This window comes from Globicephala melas, chromosome 1, assembly GCF_963455315.2.
Source record: "Globicephala melas chromosome 1, mGloMel1.2, whole genome shotgun sequence".
Classification (NCBI taxonomy): domain Eukaryota; kingdom Metazoa; phylum Chordata; class Mammalia; order Artiodactyla; family Delphinidae; genus Globicephala; species Globicephala melas.
The window spans coordinates 127,920,431-127,940,640 of NC_083314.1; the positions used below are offsets into that span (position 1 = coordinate 127,920,431).

The following is a 20,210-nucleotide window of genomic DNA, read 5'->3' on the forward strand; positions in this document are numbered from 1 at the left end:
TATCAATTCATAATAATATGTGACCTGTAAATCTATTTTTAAAAGAATAAATGTAGGCCTTTATGTCATCTTTCAATGGGCCTAAATCTAGTTGCTGTTCTCTCTAAATTGGCAAATGGTCCTTTTAGGATTGGCTTCCTGAAAACGCTCTAAGTGGTAAATAAAGTTGGTATAGAAAGATGTGTGTGTCCCCCATTTGCACTCCATTTGAAAATTTTATTTATTTATTTATTTTTGGCTGCAACACACAGCATGCGGGATCTCAAGTTTCCCGACCAGGGCTTGAACCCGTGCCCTCTGCAGTGGAAGCGCAGAGTCTTAACTATTGGACTGCCAAGGAAGTCCCAGGCACTCTATCTGTTTCCTTCAAATGAAATGCTCTCTATTCAAATGCTACTGTGCTTCATGGAATCCCTCAAGCCATATGCATTACTTGAACTCTGATAATCATTGATTATTTGTAGGTGTTAGTCTTCTTTCCCCAGTGATACTGTAAACTTTTCTACAACTCTCATATACCTGAATTGAAGAAATCACTAGCCACTTAAACTGGTACATTTCAACAAATGTTCAATGTTCCAGAAGGACCATTCATTCGTGAGTTCATTCAATATATTTTGTTGAACTCCTACAATGTGCCACACACTGTTTTAGGCAGCAGAGATGTATCAGTGACCAAGACAACAATAAAAAATTAGAACATCACTGAATTTTAATTTTAGTTAGGGGAATTTAGACAATAAATAAACCAGTTAAAAATATAGTATGTCAGTTTCTCATAAAGACTATTAAGAAAATAAAACAGGGAAGGGACATAGGGTATGCTTCTAGTGTATAATAAGATCAGTTATTTTGAAGTGCACAATATTGTATTGTTAACTATGTTGGGTTGGATGGCAGATCTCTAGAATTTATTCAACCAGCACAAATGAAACTTTATACCCATTGACTAACAACTCTTATTTGTCCTGTCTGGGCTTGGTTATCATTTCTTAGGGTAACTTTACTTAACTACACTGACTGGATTATGTCCTACTAGTATGCATATCCTTCACCTCCAATGTATCTTCACACTCAATTGTTTATTTAATCATCCATAATTATTTGTTTAATGTCTAACACATGTACTAGAATGTAAGTTTCATGAGGGCAGGGATCTGTTTTGTTGATTCCTGTTCCTTTGGCACCAAGCATATTGCCTGAAGTTACCAAAGCAATACATACATACACACACAAAGTTTAACCGACTAGCTTAATGATGAAGGGGTCATGTTTTATATCCTCATAGTGCCTATACATAACTCTTTTTGACTGATCCTTGCTTTATTGTAATAAAACAGTTAGCCAAGTTTTCATGGAAGGAAATGAGGATTTAATGAACGTATTAGGACACAGGAGACTCCCACAAACATTTAGAAGAAAAGATCATCAACATGAATATCAATAAAATCACCAGACATAACAAGTTTGGCCAAAAATATAACAAATACTACTGAGCACTTATTATTCATCAGGCATTGCTCTAAATGTTTGAGATATATTAGTGACCAAAACAGAGTAAAATCCCTCCTGCCACATAATGGAGTTTGCATTTTGGGGCAGGAGAAGACAGACAAGACCATAAAAAAATCAGTAAATCATATATACTGAGAAGATGGTCAGTGTTACAGGAAAAAATGGAGCAGAGTAAAGGAAACTGGGAATTCAATTCCAAGAAGGGTTAACGGGTAGGCCTCATTGAGCAGGTGATACTTGAGACGTGTTGGAAAAAATTTTACCCTGAGAATGAGGAAAATAAGCAGTGTAAAGTCAGTAAAATTGTCTAGAAAAGATTAAATCACACATCTGAATGCAGAGGGAAATAAGGCCCGAGTGAGTCAGGGACATTAGTAAGAGGGGAGAGAAGTTTTCTGTCTTCAATTTATAATTCAGGATTTAGCTTTTCAACAAAAATTAAATTAGAGTTGCAACAAAATCAAAGAAAAAGTGTATATCATTTGCTAAGAGAAAACATTAAAACATATTTTCAGTTAAAAATTCAAGCTGTTTAGAGATGAAATGAGAATCTTACCATTTTTACTGATGTCGAGTTCTTTAAGGTTAACTAAACTAGCAATAGTGGTTGGCAGATTTGAAAGGTCATTGTCAGGAATACTTAGTTTTCTTAGAGCTTGACAGTTGAACAATTGCTGTAAAAAGAAAATAATAATTTATTAGATCTCAATTTGGTTAAATCCATTCATATATAAACTTAGTAACAAAATTCAATTCACCATCTTTACAAATGTGATAGTAAAAGGGCCCAACCCCAAAAGGCTCAGTTTCTTCCACACCCATCTTCTGGATTCTCCTCAGAGTTTTTTCACATTCCATCATCATGTTAGTACCTCCCTACTCTCTGCTATCCACATTCGCCACTCAAGGTATTCTACTTTTCCCCTTCTGTTTAACATTAGTGTTCAATTTGCCACTGAACCAATCAATTTATTTTTTTCTTTGAAATAACTTCTGGAGTAACCCCTTCCTTTTTATTCTCACAGCTACCAGGATTACCTCAATTCTCTTTCTCCACAACCACAAATTACTTCCATTTAATCATGTTGAACACTTGTTTATCTGACATGCAAGAACTGCAATACAGTTGAATACATGAGCTCACATTTCTTTTGTGTCCCCACACTGCTTCATAAATATCTATCAAATGAAACATTTAATCTCTGATACTTGGTGAAAAATAACCACTAGTGGTTGGTTCACTTCTGCCACCAATCCTAAAGTACTAGATGGGGAAGAGTCAAGTGTTAATGCAACGGTTCTCAAATCCAGCATGGTTTTAATCATTGGTGGGTGGAGGTACTTGGTTAAAATGTGGGTCCTTGAGCTTTACCCAAAGAAGTACTGATATGGTGGGTCTGGGATGAAGATCAAAATCTTCATTTTTAACAAACACTCTAGTGATCTGGTTATTTTTATGTAGGTGTTTCCAGTATTACATTTCTGGAAACAATATGGTTAGATTTTTTAGCTATGTCCATCTCATCTTGACTACTCAAGATTTGAACAGCTGGGTCAGAATTTTTTTTGATTCATTTCTGGAAGAATTATCTTAATGAGATCTTTTCTGTTTGACATTTCTAATTCTGTTTTGCTAAATTTCCACAGATTAAGTCTCTGGTATCCATGACTATGCAATTGGCCCACAGTACATTTAACTGCTGCTTGTTCTTAAATGTAATTCATAATTTATAGGCAAAACAATGTAGTATGTGGTTGTTATTTCTTAACTCATTACCTTTTAAAAAATAGATTGTGCTGGTTATTACTTAAGATAAAATATGTAGTTTCTTGCTTTTGGCTGACTTGCTTTTGGCTCCTTACAAAGATTATTTGCAATACTTCATGTAGTACTAGGATTTCAATATTCTCCATAGAGATGTTGCTACTTCTTTTTATAAAGTCTAAAAAAAGAGAACTTTGATGGATAGTTTCCACTAACTACTAATTTTCTCTTTAAAAATAGAAAAAAAAATATGTCTACACTCATGGCCAAAGTTAATTTAAGTTCTTGTCCAGTCTCCATCATTCTGTTAGGACCATTACACTACATGCAATGTGGTTAGTTATAGATGCATAGATTTAAAAAAATCAATTGCCTCTTGGCTGATACTGGTAAGATGTATTAACTACTTTTTAGTCTGATTATTATAACCATTTTATGTAAAATTCAGACAAATTATTTTCAAAACTGTTTTTTGCTTTGTAATTTCAAGCCTCATCTCAAGTAAATACTCAGTTTATCTCAAGAATTAATAGAGGTCCCTATATTCTTCTTCAATTTTAAATGAAGCCACATCAGGAACAAAAGATTTGGGCACTCCTGAACACCCTATTACATAAAATAATCCAAGATCCTAAGATCTTGAGAGAGGCTAAGAGCATGGCATTTGGAATCAGATTCATGTAGATTTAATCCCCACTTATCTACTCACTTGCTGTGTAATCTTGGGAAAGTTACCTAATATCTCTGAATTCTATCAATTTCCTCATCTGTAAAATGGGGACAATAACATTGCCTAAGTTGAAGGATTGTTGAGAGGATTAAATGAGTTACTATACGTCATCAGTTCTAAGTCTTGCACTTTCTCATGTATTAACATCTTTGCTGTTTGGGATTCATCTTCCAATCAACATTGTTATATCTGTAAACAGTGTTTCTTTTTCCTTAGTGGTACTACAATGACGGTAATGGTGTTTCTTAAAATCAATGGCCTTGGATTTGATGAAAGGAATTACTTGTAAAAGTGTAAAACTGTGTTTGGCATATAGTAAGAGCTTGATAACTGTTAGCAATTACTAATATTTATATGTTAATACAGAAACAGAAATATACCTATATAATCTATTTCTTACTTTTCTAGATGATGAGGTCACTGAAGGCAGGAGTCATGTCTGATTCATCTTGGTGTCAACCTGTTTCACCTTTGTATATATTAAAGTGACTAGCACAGTGTCTTTTACATAGTGTATGTTGCATAAATATCTTTGAAAGTATACTTAGATAAGTAAAGAGAAAATAAAGACAGTGCTAAGCTCCAGCTGAGTGGTACTTCACTGGTTTGGAAGTTTCAGATAGATAAACAATCTCAGTGGAATCTAAATTTAATAAACAAGCAGTGAATTCTTGAATATGAGTCATGATGTCTATAAAGTGGAAAAGAAATTAAGAAGGCATTTTAATGATTTTTTCAATATTCATTTTTTTTTTTTTTTTTTTTTGCGGTACAGAGGCCTCTCACTGTTGTGGCCTCTCCCGCTGTGGAGCACAGGCTCCAGACGCGCAGGCTCAGCAGTCATGGCTCACGGGCCCAGCTGCTCCACGGCATGTGGGATCCTCCCAGACCGGGGCGCGAACCCATGTCCCCTGCATCGTCAGGCGGACTCCCAACACTGCGCCACCAGGGAAGCCCAATACTCAAGTTTTGAATGAAAATGATGTAAAGAATGATCATGAAATAGCTGTAATTCTTCAATATAGTATAAAACAGCAACTCTAATAGCTAATGAAAGTAAGACTCTTAATGACTATGCCAAGGTAAATATCAGATATAATGAAAATACACTGGTAGAGTATCTGTCCTAAGTTATGTTGATGATGGTGACAAGGTTGACTCATGAAAGTATTTCTGGAAGAGGTAATAAGAAATGGATCACCTAAGAGCGAGCACAAGCTAGCCAGATGAAGGCTAAAGAGGGATAATGTTGTATTTGTAGCATCTAAACATACTCCAAATTCAAAGACTGTGTAACTCAAACTAGCTTCAAATATTTGCTTGACAGCATGAGGATATTTGGATCATGGAGTGAAATCTCTGCATCCACAACATCTACATGCATTTAAAATATATTTATTGAATACCTATTATATAGTATGGTCTATGTTCAGCACTGAGGGTAAGGATGTGAAAAGATACCCGTCAATGTCTATTTTCAGCAGTATGGTGGACTAAATATTCAAAGAAAAACTTTTTAGTACAGCAAAATCATACACACACACACACACACACAGACACACACACACATTCCTTTAATGCGTAGGTGAGCTATGGCTGTAAAAGTATAGCTATGGCTATACTGGAATTTCTAAAATTCCAGAAAAACAAGAAAATGCTAATACACCGAGTTAAGTGGGTCTGTATTTAGCTTTTGCTTTGGTGGTATCTGTTGTTTTCTGGTGGCTGAAGACTGAGAGTTTTTTGTTGTTGTTGTTGTTTGTTTGTTTGTTTTGCAACTGGAAGGATAGAAGACTGCTTGGGATTTGAACAGAGGTTGGAGATTGGCTTAAAGGCCACTCCATACATAGTTGGGTTCTCCTGAGGGTGATACCATCAGTGAGTGAAGTTAAAAAAACAAACTGGGTCCTGCAAAATGAGTCAGTGGTGAATGCATGACTTTCTCAGTTTTGTCTCAGAGTGAAGCGAGAAGGAAGGAAGGAAGGAAGGAAGGAAGGAAGGAAGGGAGAGAAAGAGAGAGCGAGAGAGAAAGAAAGAGAGAGAGAGAGAAAAGAAAGAAAGAAAGAAAGAAAGAAAGAAAGAAAGAAAGAAAGAAAGAAAGAAAGAAAGAAAGAAAGAAAGAAAAGAAAGAAAGAAAAAAAGAAAGAGGGAGGGAAGGAGGGAAGAGGAAGAAAGGGAAGGAGAAAGGAAGGAGGGAGGGAAGGAAAGTAGGAAGGAAGGAAGGAAGGAAGGGAAAAAGAGAGAGTGAGGGAGGGAGCGAGAAAAAAGAAGATAGGGAGAAAAAGAGAGAGAGAGAACAAATAAAACAAAAACAAAATGTCTAATTGTGGGATTAAAAAGTCAGTGTAAGTCAAAACAGAAAGCAGTATGGTAGTGGCATAAAAATAGATATACAGATCAATGGAGCAGAACTGAGAGCGCAGAAATAAACCCACTCATGTATGGTCAACAAATGTTTGACAAGAGAGCCAGAAAGATGCAATGGGAAAAGCATAGTCTCTTCAATAAATGGTGTTGGGAAAACTGGATAACCATAAGCAGAAAATGAAATTGGACACCTATCTTATACCACTCACAAAAAAAAACTCAAAATGGATTGAAGACTTAAATGTAAGACCTGAAACTGTAGAATTCCTAGAAGAAAACATAGGAAAAAAATCTCCTTGACATTGGTTTTGGCAAAGATTTTTGTGTATGATACCAAAAGCAAAGTCAACAAAAGCAAAAATGAACAAGTAGGACTACATCAAACTAAAAAGTTTGTGCAGAGCAAAAGAAACAATCAGCAAAAATAAAAAGGTAACCTCTGGAATGGGAGAAAATACCTGCAAACCATTTATCTGAAAAGGGGTTAATATCCAAAATACACATGAAACTCATACAACTCAATAGTAAAAAAAAAATCTAATTAAAAAAATGGGCAAAATATTTGAATAGACACTTTTCCAAAGAAGACATACAGATAGCCAATAGGTATATGAAAAGATGCTTGTCATCACCAGTCATCAGGGAAATGCAAATCAATATCACAATGAGATAAGAACTCACACCTGCTGTCATCAAAAAGACCAGAAACAACAAGTGTTGGCAAGGGTGTGGAGGAAAGGGAACCTGTGTACATTACTGGTGGGAATGTAATTGGCACAGCCATCATGAAAAACAGCATGGAGGTTCCTCAAAATATTGAAAATAGAACCACCATATGATACAGTAATCCCACTTCTGCATGTATATCCAAAAGAAATAAAAACACTATCTCAAAGACATATCTGCACCCCCATTTCACTGCAGACAAGACATGGAAACAACCTAAGGGCCCATCAATAGATAAATGGATAAAGATGTGAGATCTATACATACGTATATATATATGCACTACACTATCCATGAATGGTTGAATTCTCAGATATGGAACCATGGATCTGGAGAGCCAACTATGGGACTTGAGCATCCACAGATTTTGGTATCCGTGGCAGGTCCTGAAGCCAATCCCTCACAGATACCGAGGGAAGACTATATACAGATTTACAGCTGTCTGGGGGTTTACGCCTCTAACTCCCATGTTGTTCAAGAGTCAACTGTATATACAATGAGATATTATTCATCCATAAAAAACATAAAAATTCTGTCTTTTATCACAAAATTGATGGACCTTGAAGGCATTATGCTAAATGAAATAAATCAGATAAAGACAAATATTTACTGTATGATATCTCTTATATGTGGAATCTGAAAAAGCTGAACTCATAGAAATAGAGAGTAGGATGGTGATTGTCAGAAGCTGGGGGGTGGGAGAAATGGGAAAATGTTGGTTAAAGGGCACAAATTCCCAGCTATAAGATAAATAAGATCTTGGGAGCTAATGCACAGCGTAGTGACTATAATTGTCAACACTGTATTATATACTTGAAAGTTTTTAAGAAAGTAGATCTTAAATGTTATCAGCACACACACACAAACTGTAATTATGTGAAGGGATTGAGATGTGGTACCCTATTGGTAACTTACTACCTTACTGTGGTAATCATTTTGCAATATATACATGTATCTAATCATCACATTGTACACTTTAAACTTACATATATTACATGTCAATAATATCACAGTAAAGCTGGGGAGAATCAACGTAGAACTAAAATTCTGAACAACAGAGGCCTATGTATCAGAAAAAAGGAAAACAAAAACATTCTTAGATTTTTGCATAGTTTGGGAGGAGGGTAAAGACACTAATTAACTTTAGATTAAAATTAAATATGCATGTTAAAATTTCTAGGGTAACAATTAAAGAAATATAAATAAGGTGTATGATTTCCTAGTGGGTAGAAACAAAATAAATGGAATGAGATAGAGAAAAAAAGATCTTTAATACACATAAGTAAATATTTACATATAATAATCTTTAATACATATAAGTAAATACTTCCAAGAAATAAGACAGATAAAAATGAAGAGTAGAATGGGATAAATTAATACCAATAGCTGCCATTAATAAATATGAATTAATCTCTCCAATTAAAAAAACGACTATCAGAGTGGACTAAAATTAAACATAATCAAGTTATATCCTATTACCAGTGATACACCCAAAACTTGATGTAAGAATGATAAAACTGGCAAAATTAACCAAAAGAAAGCTAATGCAGCAATACTGATTTAAAGCAAAATGCATTAATAGAGATATAGTGACTTTATGTTAGTAAACACTTCAGCTCACCAGGAATATATAATTCTAAACTTGTATGCACCTAGTATCATAGCTTTAAAATAGTTAAAGAAAAATTTGACATATCTACAAGGAGATATTGCAAATATACTATCATAATAGGGTATTTTAACACATATCTCTCAGTAATTAATTTAAAACATAAAAATAAAAGAAAAGGTACAGAAGAATTGATGGCCACTAGCTTGTCCTAGTGGACACGTATAGAACATTAAACTCAACTACTATAGAGTACTTTTTTAAAAAGCACATATGAAAACCTTGTGATTAGCCATGTACTAGATAGACATAAAGGAAGGCTCAACAAAGTTAAAAGAATTAGTAATAAAAAGACAAAAATCTTGGACCATAATGCAATTGTTATAAATGATTAACCAAAAGATATCTTTAAAAGCTTCTATATTTGGATATATATAAAGTTAAATTTAATAATCCCAGGTCAGAGAAGAAATCACACTGGAAATTACAAAATATGAGCAAATAATAACAAAATATTAGCAAATAATAACAAAATATTACCTGTCTAAAATGGCAGAATATAGCTAGAGTAATTGGCAGTAAATTGTAGCCCGAAATGCTTACATTAGGAGAGATAATCAGGTGAAAATGAATGAGTTAAGCATGCAGCTTAAGAAGACAGAAAAAATGTTAACAGAATGTAGAAGGGAAGCAACAATAAAGAAGAGTCCCTTGCAACTCACAGTGTTCTATGAAGTAGGAAAGCTAGAGATTCTGAAACAAGCCCCAGATTGGGAGCTCCTCAAACAGAGGGAACATGTCTTTTCCAAGTCACTGCATGTATCTTATGATAGTTTTTGTCTTTTTAACTTTTTTTACTGTGAAATCTAAATACACAAGAGTGTATATAATATGTATTTTTTAAAATTATGATGATAAAATAAAGAGCCATACTCCTCAATCCAGTTTAAGAAAGCTACTTCATTCTCCTCCCAATCATGTCCCTTTGTCACCTACCTGATCCACCAAAAAACAACCAATTTCTCATTCTCTCACTTTTTACCACAGTCCTAGTAATCCTCAATATAGATACTGTTTACATTTGTCTGTTATTTTTTAAAATATCAAAATTTGATATTTTCAGACTATTTTTCCAATCTGTGGTATGTAAAATGGTAACATATTTTATCTATTACTAAAAAAATTGAACACCTTTTCGTGTTTTATTCATTTGAAAGAGTTCATCACATATTCTGAATATGAATTTTTGGACAGTTCTCTCAATATATGGCTCATCATTCCATTCTTTTTATGGTAGTTTTGATAAAAAGACATTTACAATAGTCAAATTTATCTCTCAGTTTGAATGTGTGCAGATGGTCTCCTATTTTTTCCCTACCTAAAAGTTTTAATGCTTTGATTTGCCTCATTTGGAATTTATTTTTGAGAATGATGTGAAGCAAAGATGCATTCTTTTCTCTTTACAGATGACCAGTTGTTCCATTTTAAAAATAGGTCATTAATTTGTCCACTGATTTGCAAGACAAGTTCTGTTGGATTTCCACATAAGTACGGGTCAGTCTTTGGACTTTCTATTTCTAGTCCACTGGTCTATTTGTCTATTTCTCATTCCAGCTGGGTCACCAGAAATCTAAGACTCTGATTTGTGTTTGTGCCAGAGAAGAATGGGGAAGGAATATAGAGAATTCCTGGAGAAGGAAGAAACAGTCCATCTAGGCTTTGAGAGAGAAGTTCTATGAGCAGAAGGTAGGGTGGGGAAGTAGGGGTAGATTGGGAAGCACAGAGCAGTTCAGGAAGCTGTAAGAGGAGGAAAGGACCAGAGGTATGTTAGGAATGGCAAAAAATTAAAAGTGACTCTAAGCTTTGTGGAGGGGGATAGAAAATGCAGATTTCAGCCAGAAAATGAAAGGGTTTCAGTCAGGGCTTTATCCCACAGGAGGTGTTCAGATGGTAATTTTTAATCATTTTTGAGTCAACCTTACTGATACTCTCTCCAGAAACACACACACACACACACACACACACACACACACACACACATTTGCAGCCAATTTCAAGGAACCTGCAAATCACTGGAAGCCCATGCATGGTTCTGTGGACCAGGTTAAGGACCTCTGTGATAGGTCATGCCATGTGACTTCTAAAAAGGCAAATGTGATCAGGTCCATCTCCTGCTTATACTTTTTCAATGGCTCTCTCCTCTCTTCAGGACAAAGTCCAAGTTTTTTATGGCTTTCAATGTCCTTTACCTCTACAGAGTTTTATCTTTTTATTCCCCTGTCTCTTGTCTTTTTCTCATACCTTCCCACCTACCATCCTGCATGACCACATATCCAGACACACTGAGCAGCTGCCAGTTTCTGTATCCACCATGCTCTGCTTTGCCTTTGTAAATGCCAGGTCTCCAGCTGAAGCTTTTTTCCACCTCGCCCTATCTCACCTCCCTTCTACCGTCTTTTCCAAGCTCAGGCCCTCTCACCTTTCTGGTCACAGCTTAAGACTGGTTTACATGCTCCATTTGTGTACTTTCATAACATTCTGTATTTATCTCTATTGAAGCCTGGATGCCCCTGTTTTGGGATTACTAGACCGTAAGCTTCTTTAGTTTCTGCAGCATCTGCTGTGTATAATGTAACTCCTGACACGTTGTACTTTCTCAGTATATAGTTTTTTTTTCATGAAAATTCTTAGGCAGGGGAGTGGCAAATAATAAGATAGTGCCATTTCTTAAGTGCCTATTATATAGGTGCAAGGCACTAACCTAGGTTTTATAGTATATGATCTACTTCTTGTGACAATGTTGTAAGGAAGGTACTATTATTTCTACTTTGCAGATGAGAAAACTCAGGAGGTTAACTTTTACAAGGTCATATATGTAGGAAGTGCCAGAACCAGCATTCAAATTCAGTTTTGTCTGGTACAAAGCCATTTCTACTTCAGTGCATTGTTCCCTCTGTACCATCAGATCTGTGCTTGGGAGAGACAATAGTGATGACTGACAACAGCTGGTGGCTGTCTGGGAGGGGAAAGTGAATGAGATAGGGGGAGTCTTCCGCCCATAATAATGGTCCTACGGGGCTTAGGGGAGAAGACTCAGATTCAGTGACTATCTTTTGACAGCAAAAATCTAAATTAGAGTAAATCTAAGTATATGTTATAGCACTTTGCTAACCCTGAAGTGCTACATAAATGCAAAGTATTATAATTTGGATTAGCATTTTATTATCACCTTTACCCTCAGGCTTGGAAAATTAAGGACACAATGACGACATCATGAATGTGAATGACTGGATCTCAAAACATAGTTCCTTAGAAAAAATAAGATAGGGTGTTTATTTTTTCCACTACAAATTTAAAAAGCATTAGTTGCTTGTGAATTGTAAAGAGACAAACCCTTTTCCTGAGAAGTTTCATGTAAGATTATAAATATTCAATGAGACTGTTATTGATGCCCTATGTTGGCACAAGTGGATTCCACCAGGGAAAAGAACTAATTGTCTAATGAGTTGGCATTACTGAATGGCTGGTTTCTTAGAAGTTCTTCCTTTGAATTCCTTTAAAATTATTCAGGCTACAGTGTTTCCAAATTCATTTGAAAGCTGTTTCAAAGAAATAATTATTTTGTACACATTACAATAAAATGTTTAAAAATTCTTTAGTTTAATACAAATGTTAATAATTATCTTTAGTTAGAAAAGAGCCAACTCAAAAATAATAGAATAAAAATAGTTTTAATGTATGCACTTGGTGAAATTGTAGGCTTCTAAATATGACATTCATTCACTTCTTTCTTTACTTCCTCCCTCTTTCCTTCCTTCCTCCCTTCCCTCTCTCCTTCCTTTTCTTCCTTTCTTCTTCCTTTCTTTCCTGCCCATTTCCCTTCCTTCCTGACTGCTTATATTCAGTGAGCACTTCTTGAACATCTACTTAGTGACAGACACAGCACCAGGACCCAAAGAAGAATAACAAAGTATCCACTTCCTCAAGAATACAGTCACCTAGCGGTTATAAATATACACAAAAAATAAGAGGCAATGTAGTAAATACTAGGTAAATACTACAACAGAGAGAGGGCTTTGCAAAGTGCATATTATTCCAAAAGAAACATTCCTAGACTTTGCCCTTAACCTAGAGAATTTGGATGCTTGGATTTGTGTGCCTTTTCAACGATTCTACACTGCTCTCTCACGTTATCATCCACCTTGTAGAGGTTCATAAGCAGGAAAGGGACTGACTCAGATTTTTGTTTTTGAGAAACTGGCACCTGTGACCAGAAGGAGGCAGAAGAACAATGAGAAAACATCTAGGTGAAAAATAATGAGAATATTAGTTAAGGCACTGTCAGGAAGAGTGAGGCACTCTGGGAGGAGAAATCATTAAGACTTGGTGCCAGTAATACATGGGCAGTCAAAGGAGGGAGGATTTTGTGGTCCAACAACACTTTAAGGTCACCAGTAGTAGTGGAGTTGTGGGCTGGTGTGGGAGGTATGGAGCTGGACAAATGCTGGTAGCATCAAATAATATTGAGGCTGTAGGGGAAGGGAACACTTATAATCCCTTCTAGTGCATTTTAGCAATATTGGATGTGTTGCAGAGACAAGATCTTTTCTTCCCTGGAGAAAGATGGCAACTACAATAAATACTCAGGCATTTTATCCCAGAAAACAATAAATATTATTGCCGCTGTTTTAAAAATACAGATCTTTTCAGCAACAATTTGCCCATTGGTGGTGTTGAATCATTTCTCCCTTTGGAACAGCAAGTTTATTTTACCATTTTTCAGTGTCTTAGAAGGAAGGGAATATATCTGTTTTATTGGAATAAGAGCTATCTGTTTGAATATATAAGACATAGCACCTTGCCTTACCCATTCTGCTTGATACCAATTTTCATTTAAAATTTTTTAAATGAATATATTTTTTAATTTACCTATTAAAGATTACTTCACTTGATGATACAAGCTTATAAAACCAGGAAAGAAATAGGAAGAGTGAAAAGCTGGATATAAAAGTTCTATAAATGTTCTTAATTTTGATGTAGCTTAATGGCTGCTAAGAGTTTGGGGTAAAATCTTGTTATCTCTATAGTACTTAAGACAAATGATGTGTGTCCTTTGGGATTTTCTTTTGTTGCTTTTTTTTTACATATATAGATATTAGTGTAAGCTGGTATATATATATATTTAAAAGTTTTTAATGTCTATGCCCTAATCAGTTCTAGGTACTAAAAACCTAACCTGTGCTGACTAGCTCTGCCTAGGTCAGTAAGCCAAAGAGAAGATGGCTAATGGTATAGCTGCAGTCTCTTTTTCACTTATAGTCATAATGAAAAGGTTATAAACTTTGGAAGCAAACAGACCTAGATTTGAATTCTGATTTCATGGTTAACAGGTGACATGCTATTGAGCAAGTTCCATACATTTTCTCCAAGGCTCAATTTATCATTTAAAAAGCCCAACTAGACTGTGCCCTAATCTTATCTTTAAAAATGTGTTTCTGCCAAGCCGACTTCCTTGATCCTCCAGCATAACAAGATGAGCTATCTCTCTACTGTGGTTGTGTATAATCTTGTGGACATATTTCTACAATCCACTTTTGCAAAATCAAATTCTTTATGCAACAAATATTCAGTGAGATCTAACTTTGAACCAAACATTGTGTTTCCTGTCGAAACAAAGATTAAATAGACATAGTCCCATATTTTAGTGTCTTTCTTCTTCAATCTTATTTCCCCAGAGTAGAGTAGGTATTCAGCAAATATATATTGAATGAATAACTACAACAGGTTTGGTGAGTGGAATTGTAGAATTGTACACATGGTAATACGTAGGCACAGAGGAGAGTTAAATAACCATGCCAGCAAGTGAAGCATGAAGATTGTAGGAGAAGGTGACAACTGAGATGAACCTTGAAGTAGCATGTGAGGCAGAGAAAACAGGATGAGCTTAGAGGCAAGAAAGAGTTTTGTGTTTCAGGAACACTTCCTGTGAGAGCAAGAGTAAGAGATTGGAGAGGCAAGTTGTAGCTGGACCATGGGAGGCCTCCTATTAGCATTACATGCTCAGTTGTGTGTTTTTTTTCCTGCAAGTTAGAGAGGAGACAGGGAATGGGCTTAACCTTGGGGGTAGCCTGGTCATATTTACATTTGAATCTACCACTGTTGGCTGTGTGAAGAATAAATTGGGATAAAGAAAATCAGGTTTAAGACACATCATCAATAAGGAGACTGTTTCATTAGTCTGTTGAGAGATGATGAGGGCCTGACAAAGCCTCTGTTCATAGGGTGGAGAGAGCAGATTTAGGAAATATTTAGGTGGCAAAGGTGATAGGACTTGGCCACTGATGTGATGTGGAAGGTGAGTAAGTAGGAAGAGTAAAAAATGACAGGGTCCTGGCACTGGGACTGAATGGATAGTCACCAACTGAAACAGACTATAGGACAGGAGACAGCTTTCCAGGGGGAAATCAGAAGTGCTGAGTGTGAATATTCAAGTAGGCCCAGAACACACATTTAATCTGAGGACTGAGGGGTAGGGCTGAGCTGCCACAAGAGATTTGTGAGTCTTCAGTACAGTGGCTGAAAACGTGAGGATGGATGAGTGCGATAATCTAAAGAAAACAAGAAGCTCCTTCCTCCTCTCCCTTGAAGTTGTTATTGTAAAAGTCACAAATGAAACTTCATTGCCCCGTTTAATGGATTATCTAGTTTTTGCCTTACTTGGCCTCCCTATTCCATTTGACCATGTCATCACTCCTTCCTTAGAAGCCTTCACTCCCTCAGTTCCGTGACTATGCTTCTAAACAGAGTTCCCACTTCTGTCTGCCAGCACCTCCCCACGTCCCGCCCTGCTGGCCTTGGTTCTGCTCCAGTTCTCGGGAGGCAGTTTCCCTGCAGGCTGATGGCAGCATTTCACGGGCAGTGAAGAAGCAGCCACCATGAATGTTAATGAGTAAATTCACGTGGTGAACATATATGCAAGCGTTTATGCAGTCAGTTCTTAATTATTTAGAACAAAGAAAGAGAAACTTTATTCCTATCAAAGGCCACTGCCACACAGAAAAGAGATAACTGAGAGCCATGGGACTTAAATTCAACACAATTAACCTTTTTTGCCACCTCAAAAAAAAAAAAAAAAAAAAGAGAACAAACGTTTATCATCCACTTCAAATTTAAAGAAAACAGAAAACTCTCTAGGTAGTCAAGTAGCATGCACACATGCCAAAATGAAAAATCAACAGCAAGGCTACATTGTTATCAGGAAATCAAGAAGCAGCAAAAAGGTTCTAAAGAGAGAGAGATACTATTGTCATTTTCTGGAATCTCTGGTCAAGATTCAACTCATGTATTGCTGTTTTGGGTTCATTACAGAAACAGCAAACCATCTCTTTGTATAGAAAGTATAAAATCTCTAGGATTTTGTTAAAATTAATTTTCACATAAATTTTGAAAGAAAAGATATCTGCAAAAGATTTTCTCTCTTTTTATATCACTATTAATTTAGAAAAGAAAATAACTTCCTTTCTGCAAAGTGATACTATCATTTCTCATTTTATAGAAGAAAGTCAAGTTTTTGGTTTTCTTTATGGTATTACAGCTCATAAAAATCGCCAACATTTGTTGAAGATTTTATGCTTTGCCAGGCCCCATACTCACTTCACGTACGTTATGTTATTTAATTTATAACAATGAAGAAAAATTACCACAAGGTCAGTAGTTAACAAAAATAAGATGTAGGTAAAACAGTCCGACAAGGTAGATGGTATCTCCTAGATGAGGGAGAAACTGAGATTGAAAACCTTCCCCAAACTCAAATTCAAATTTAAATCTGCCTGATTCTAAACCTCTACAGCTTTCCACTACACCAGACATTTCACTGCTAATTGCTCTTCATCTCAGCAACTAGAGTTCTAGTGAAATTTTGGAGCTGACCTCTGAAGTTAAATATACCATCCAGCAGGCAAAAACTGTGAGCTTAAATTATTCATATCCTTGGCTTCTCTTCTTTTCCATCAGCACTCAGCACCTGACTGTTCACTATCTATGGAGTCTAGTCAAGGGCCTCTTCACCACCTACATCAGCACCTCTAACAACAGAATACAACCAAAACAAATTTTTATCTTCATAATTCAGATGAATTTTGTGTTTGATTCCATAACATATTCACTTTTCTCTCTTAGAAATCTTTTACTTAATTGTCAACCTAGAAAAATGTACTACATGTATGCTATAGTAGATGCTAACATATCTGTACTAATTTTTGGAAGCAAATGTTCACATGTTGATTTTTACATATTACTATAGGTCAGTTTTATGTTAGGTCAACTTCATTGTAATCACACTGACATAATCCCATGTTTCTATATCAAGTTGAGAATAGCCTGACTTCCCAGGAGTCCCTGGTCAAGAATTGGATCATGAAATTGTTCTAAGCCTCATAAACACTCTAGAGAAATTATTTCTCTAGAAATTTAGAGGATCAATATATAGAAAACCAAGCAAATAAAAAATGAAGCAAATTTAGGAAAAAAATACACTAGAGAAATAATCCTCCATCAATTTCCTAAAGGCTGATTTCATTCTGGGAGTCCAAATTGCTGCATTAGTAGAATGCTCTCTCTGATTTAGAACCACTTCATATACTAAGGACGTAGCTGGGAAATGAATAATACTAAAACCTGTATTAATCAGTTAACTATTATAAGAACAATTGAAAAGAATAGATAGCAGATACTGACCCTCCTTTATAAATTTACGTTTTCATTTTTTATGTCATTTAATTTGCTCAAATCATACCTTATAATTTACTTGAGCATCAGACATTCACATTTACCAATGTGTCTTATGGATCATTTTCAAAAGAAAGTACCATAATATGGTCAGATTTGGTCAATGCTACCAAAAGGTTAACCCCTGGTGCTTCTTCTATTCCAACTCAATTCTCTTATTTTTCTTTTTATTATTTTGAAATTAATTTTTATTTTTATAAAAGCATTATATCAATTCATTGCATCTTATCGTTTGCATCTTATCATTCCTCCTCTAAAGGTAGTTGCTTTAAACTGTTTAAGATACTATTTCTTGTATTTTCGTCTATATTTCTAGAGAACACAATGTGTTTTTACTTCTTGTTTATCAATTGCAGACATTGCCTATTTATTTCATATATTGCAGTTGAAAAGTCATATCACTTTGCACCACCACAACCACCATCACTCTCTTTTTCTTCATCTTCTCATTATACTTACATCTGAATTTTTGGTTAAATCAGTAATGTTTGTTTGCACATTGTGTTTGTTTTTTACTCATACTTTTTTTTTCCCCTGAAGTTTCTTCACTTTTTATTTGCTTGGTTTTCTATGCATATATCTTTAATTGTTTCCAAATGCTCCAGCAGCTCTGACAAATGCCCAACAGTAATATTTCAAAATGCTAAAGCTCATCAGATTTTGCTAGGCCCACATTTTATTCTGGAGGACTTTACTCCTGCACCCAGTATAGCCAGCTCCAGTATGGGCAGATAGCTCTGTCACTGTGATGCACACATGGCTTCCACAGATACTCATTTGCTACTCCACTGAATTGGGCTCTGGTTTCCTGGATCTCATACCTTCCTTCTTTTGGTTCACTTTCACATCCTCTAGTAGAAAACTGGGAGTCACCTGTGACTCATTTTTCTCCTTACCCAGAAATCAAGATATCAAACAGATGACCAAACCCAGTAAATTCTGCCTCCCCAAATCCTCTCCAATATGTGTCCATTGTGTAATCTTTAGGGTCACTACCCTGGGCCAGGCCACCATCACCTCTCAGATTCCTACAAGCTCTGCCTAACTGGTCTCCTTGCCTCTGGGCTTAACCTTTTATGTCTATTCTTAGTGCAGCTAGAACTATCTTTCTAAAATATATATCTGATCTTGCTGCTACCCAGGTAAAACTTTAAATGAATTTCCACAAATCTCAGTATAAAATTCAAACTCTGTATCTTAGCATGGAAGGCCTTTACAATTTCTCCAGCCTCATTTCTCCCATTGTCTCTTTTGCACTACATTTTTAAGCAATACTTAACCTACAGTTTCTTACTTATCTGTGTCTTAGTTGCAATGATATTCCTCAAGGGGAACTCCACTGAATGTTTCCAAAACACCCATTGTGTCCCACCCATCATAGTAGACAGCATGAAACATACTTGATGCGATTACTTGTTCAATGTCTGTTTTTCTTGCTAAAGAGTACCTAAATCCATTCAGTCATTATTTTCCCAGTGACTAGCAAGTATCTGGCACAGAGTAAGTATTTTTTCATGAAGAAATTAATGAATATACATACTCGGTTGCAAACTCAATTTCCTATAGGACCTAGATGGGTAACTTCATTGTTGGGGGCAGCCTGAGTGGGATCTGTGGCAAACTAGATCTGCTCCACCAAAAGAGCCTATTGATATGAGACACTAAGTCCCACCTAACTGCTACCAGCTAAGCATATGGACACCTCCAGATCTTCCTTTTTTTTTTTTTTTTTTAAATAGAGGCCAGGAATCTGGACTTTTTTGGTAAAAGTTGGTATTTTACAAGTTGGCTACAGCTCATTTTCAAAAATAGGCCAAACAAAACATGGCTGCTTATTTCTGATCTCTGGTTGAAAGATAGTTTTGTATTGCCAGCCTTGCTCCGATGAGGCTCAGTTTGAGATCTCTCAGCATCTTTTGGGGTCTTTGTGAGAATGCTCGTCTGATAGCTCACATTTTGCATCTAAAGCAGAATTTGTCATGTTTTTGTACACAATAGCCCCTTCCAATATATTTTTAATAATATCATTTTTAATATCATTTTAATTGTATCAGTTCTCTAACTTGAAAATTATATCATCCTTGATTCCTCCTTCTTGTTTATCCTCCAGTCTAGACAAATGCTAAATTCTAGAAGGAAGGTCTTCTTTCAGATTAGTCAAGCGGAAAGGACATGGGATTTGGAGTAACATTCTATTGCTAGTCCATAGTTTCTATTCTATGGACTTTGCCATTTTCTAGTTGTATAACATTTGGTAAATTCTTTTAAACTCATTGTGCTTCAGTGTCCTTGGACTTAAAATTAGGATAATGAAACTTATTTGTCAGAGTTGCTCTAAGGACAAAAGAGCTACTTCATATGAAGTGCCTAGCACAGAGTAGATGCTCAATAAATGTTGAATTTCCTGTCTTATGCTCTTTTCTTACCTCTTCCATCTGTCTTCTTTTCCTTTTCTACTGCTAATACACTGGTCCAGGCATGTGAGCTAATATGAGTTTAGAGGAACTTGGCTTTTGCATCTGTTTCTCAACTACCTGCCACTTCAAGGAAAAACTTCACAAAATATAGGTAATTTATATACTTAGGAACCTTAATTCCTTTGTAAATTATATTCCTCTGTAACCCTAAGCTTCACATACCTCATTCTCCTAATGCTCTCAGCTCACAGTAGGATTGCCACTTGTCATCTTCTTGGTTCACTGATTCCAGTA

General features: G+C 35.8%; 1 protein-coding gene across 7 annotated transcripts in view; it reads right to left on the reverse strand.

Annotated features, from left to right (window-relative positions):
• LRRC7 (leucine rich repeat containing 7) overlaps positions 1-20,210 on the reverse strand; it is a 498,913-nt gene that overhangs the window by 279,991 nt on the left and 198,712 nt on the right. For all 7 annotated transcript variants that reach the window (XM_060304379.1, XM_060304393.1, XM_030865914.2 and 4 more), the window contains one exon: positions 2,072-2,189. In XM_060304379.1, coding sequence (XP_060160362.1) covers positions 2,072-2,189 — 118 coding nt within the window. The remainder of the gene's footprint in view (positions 1-2,071; positions 2,190-20,210) is intronic.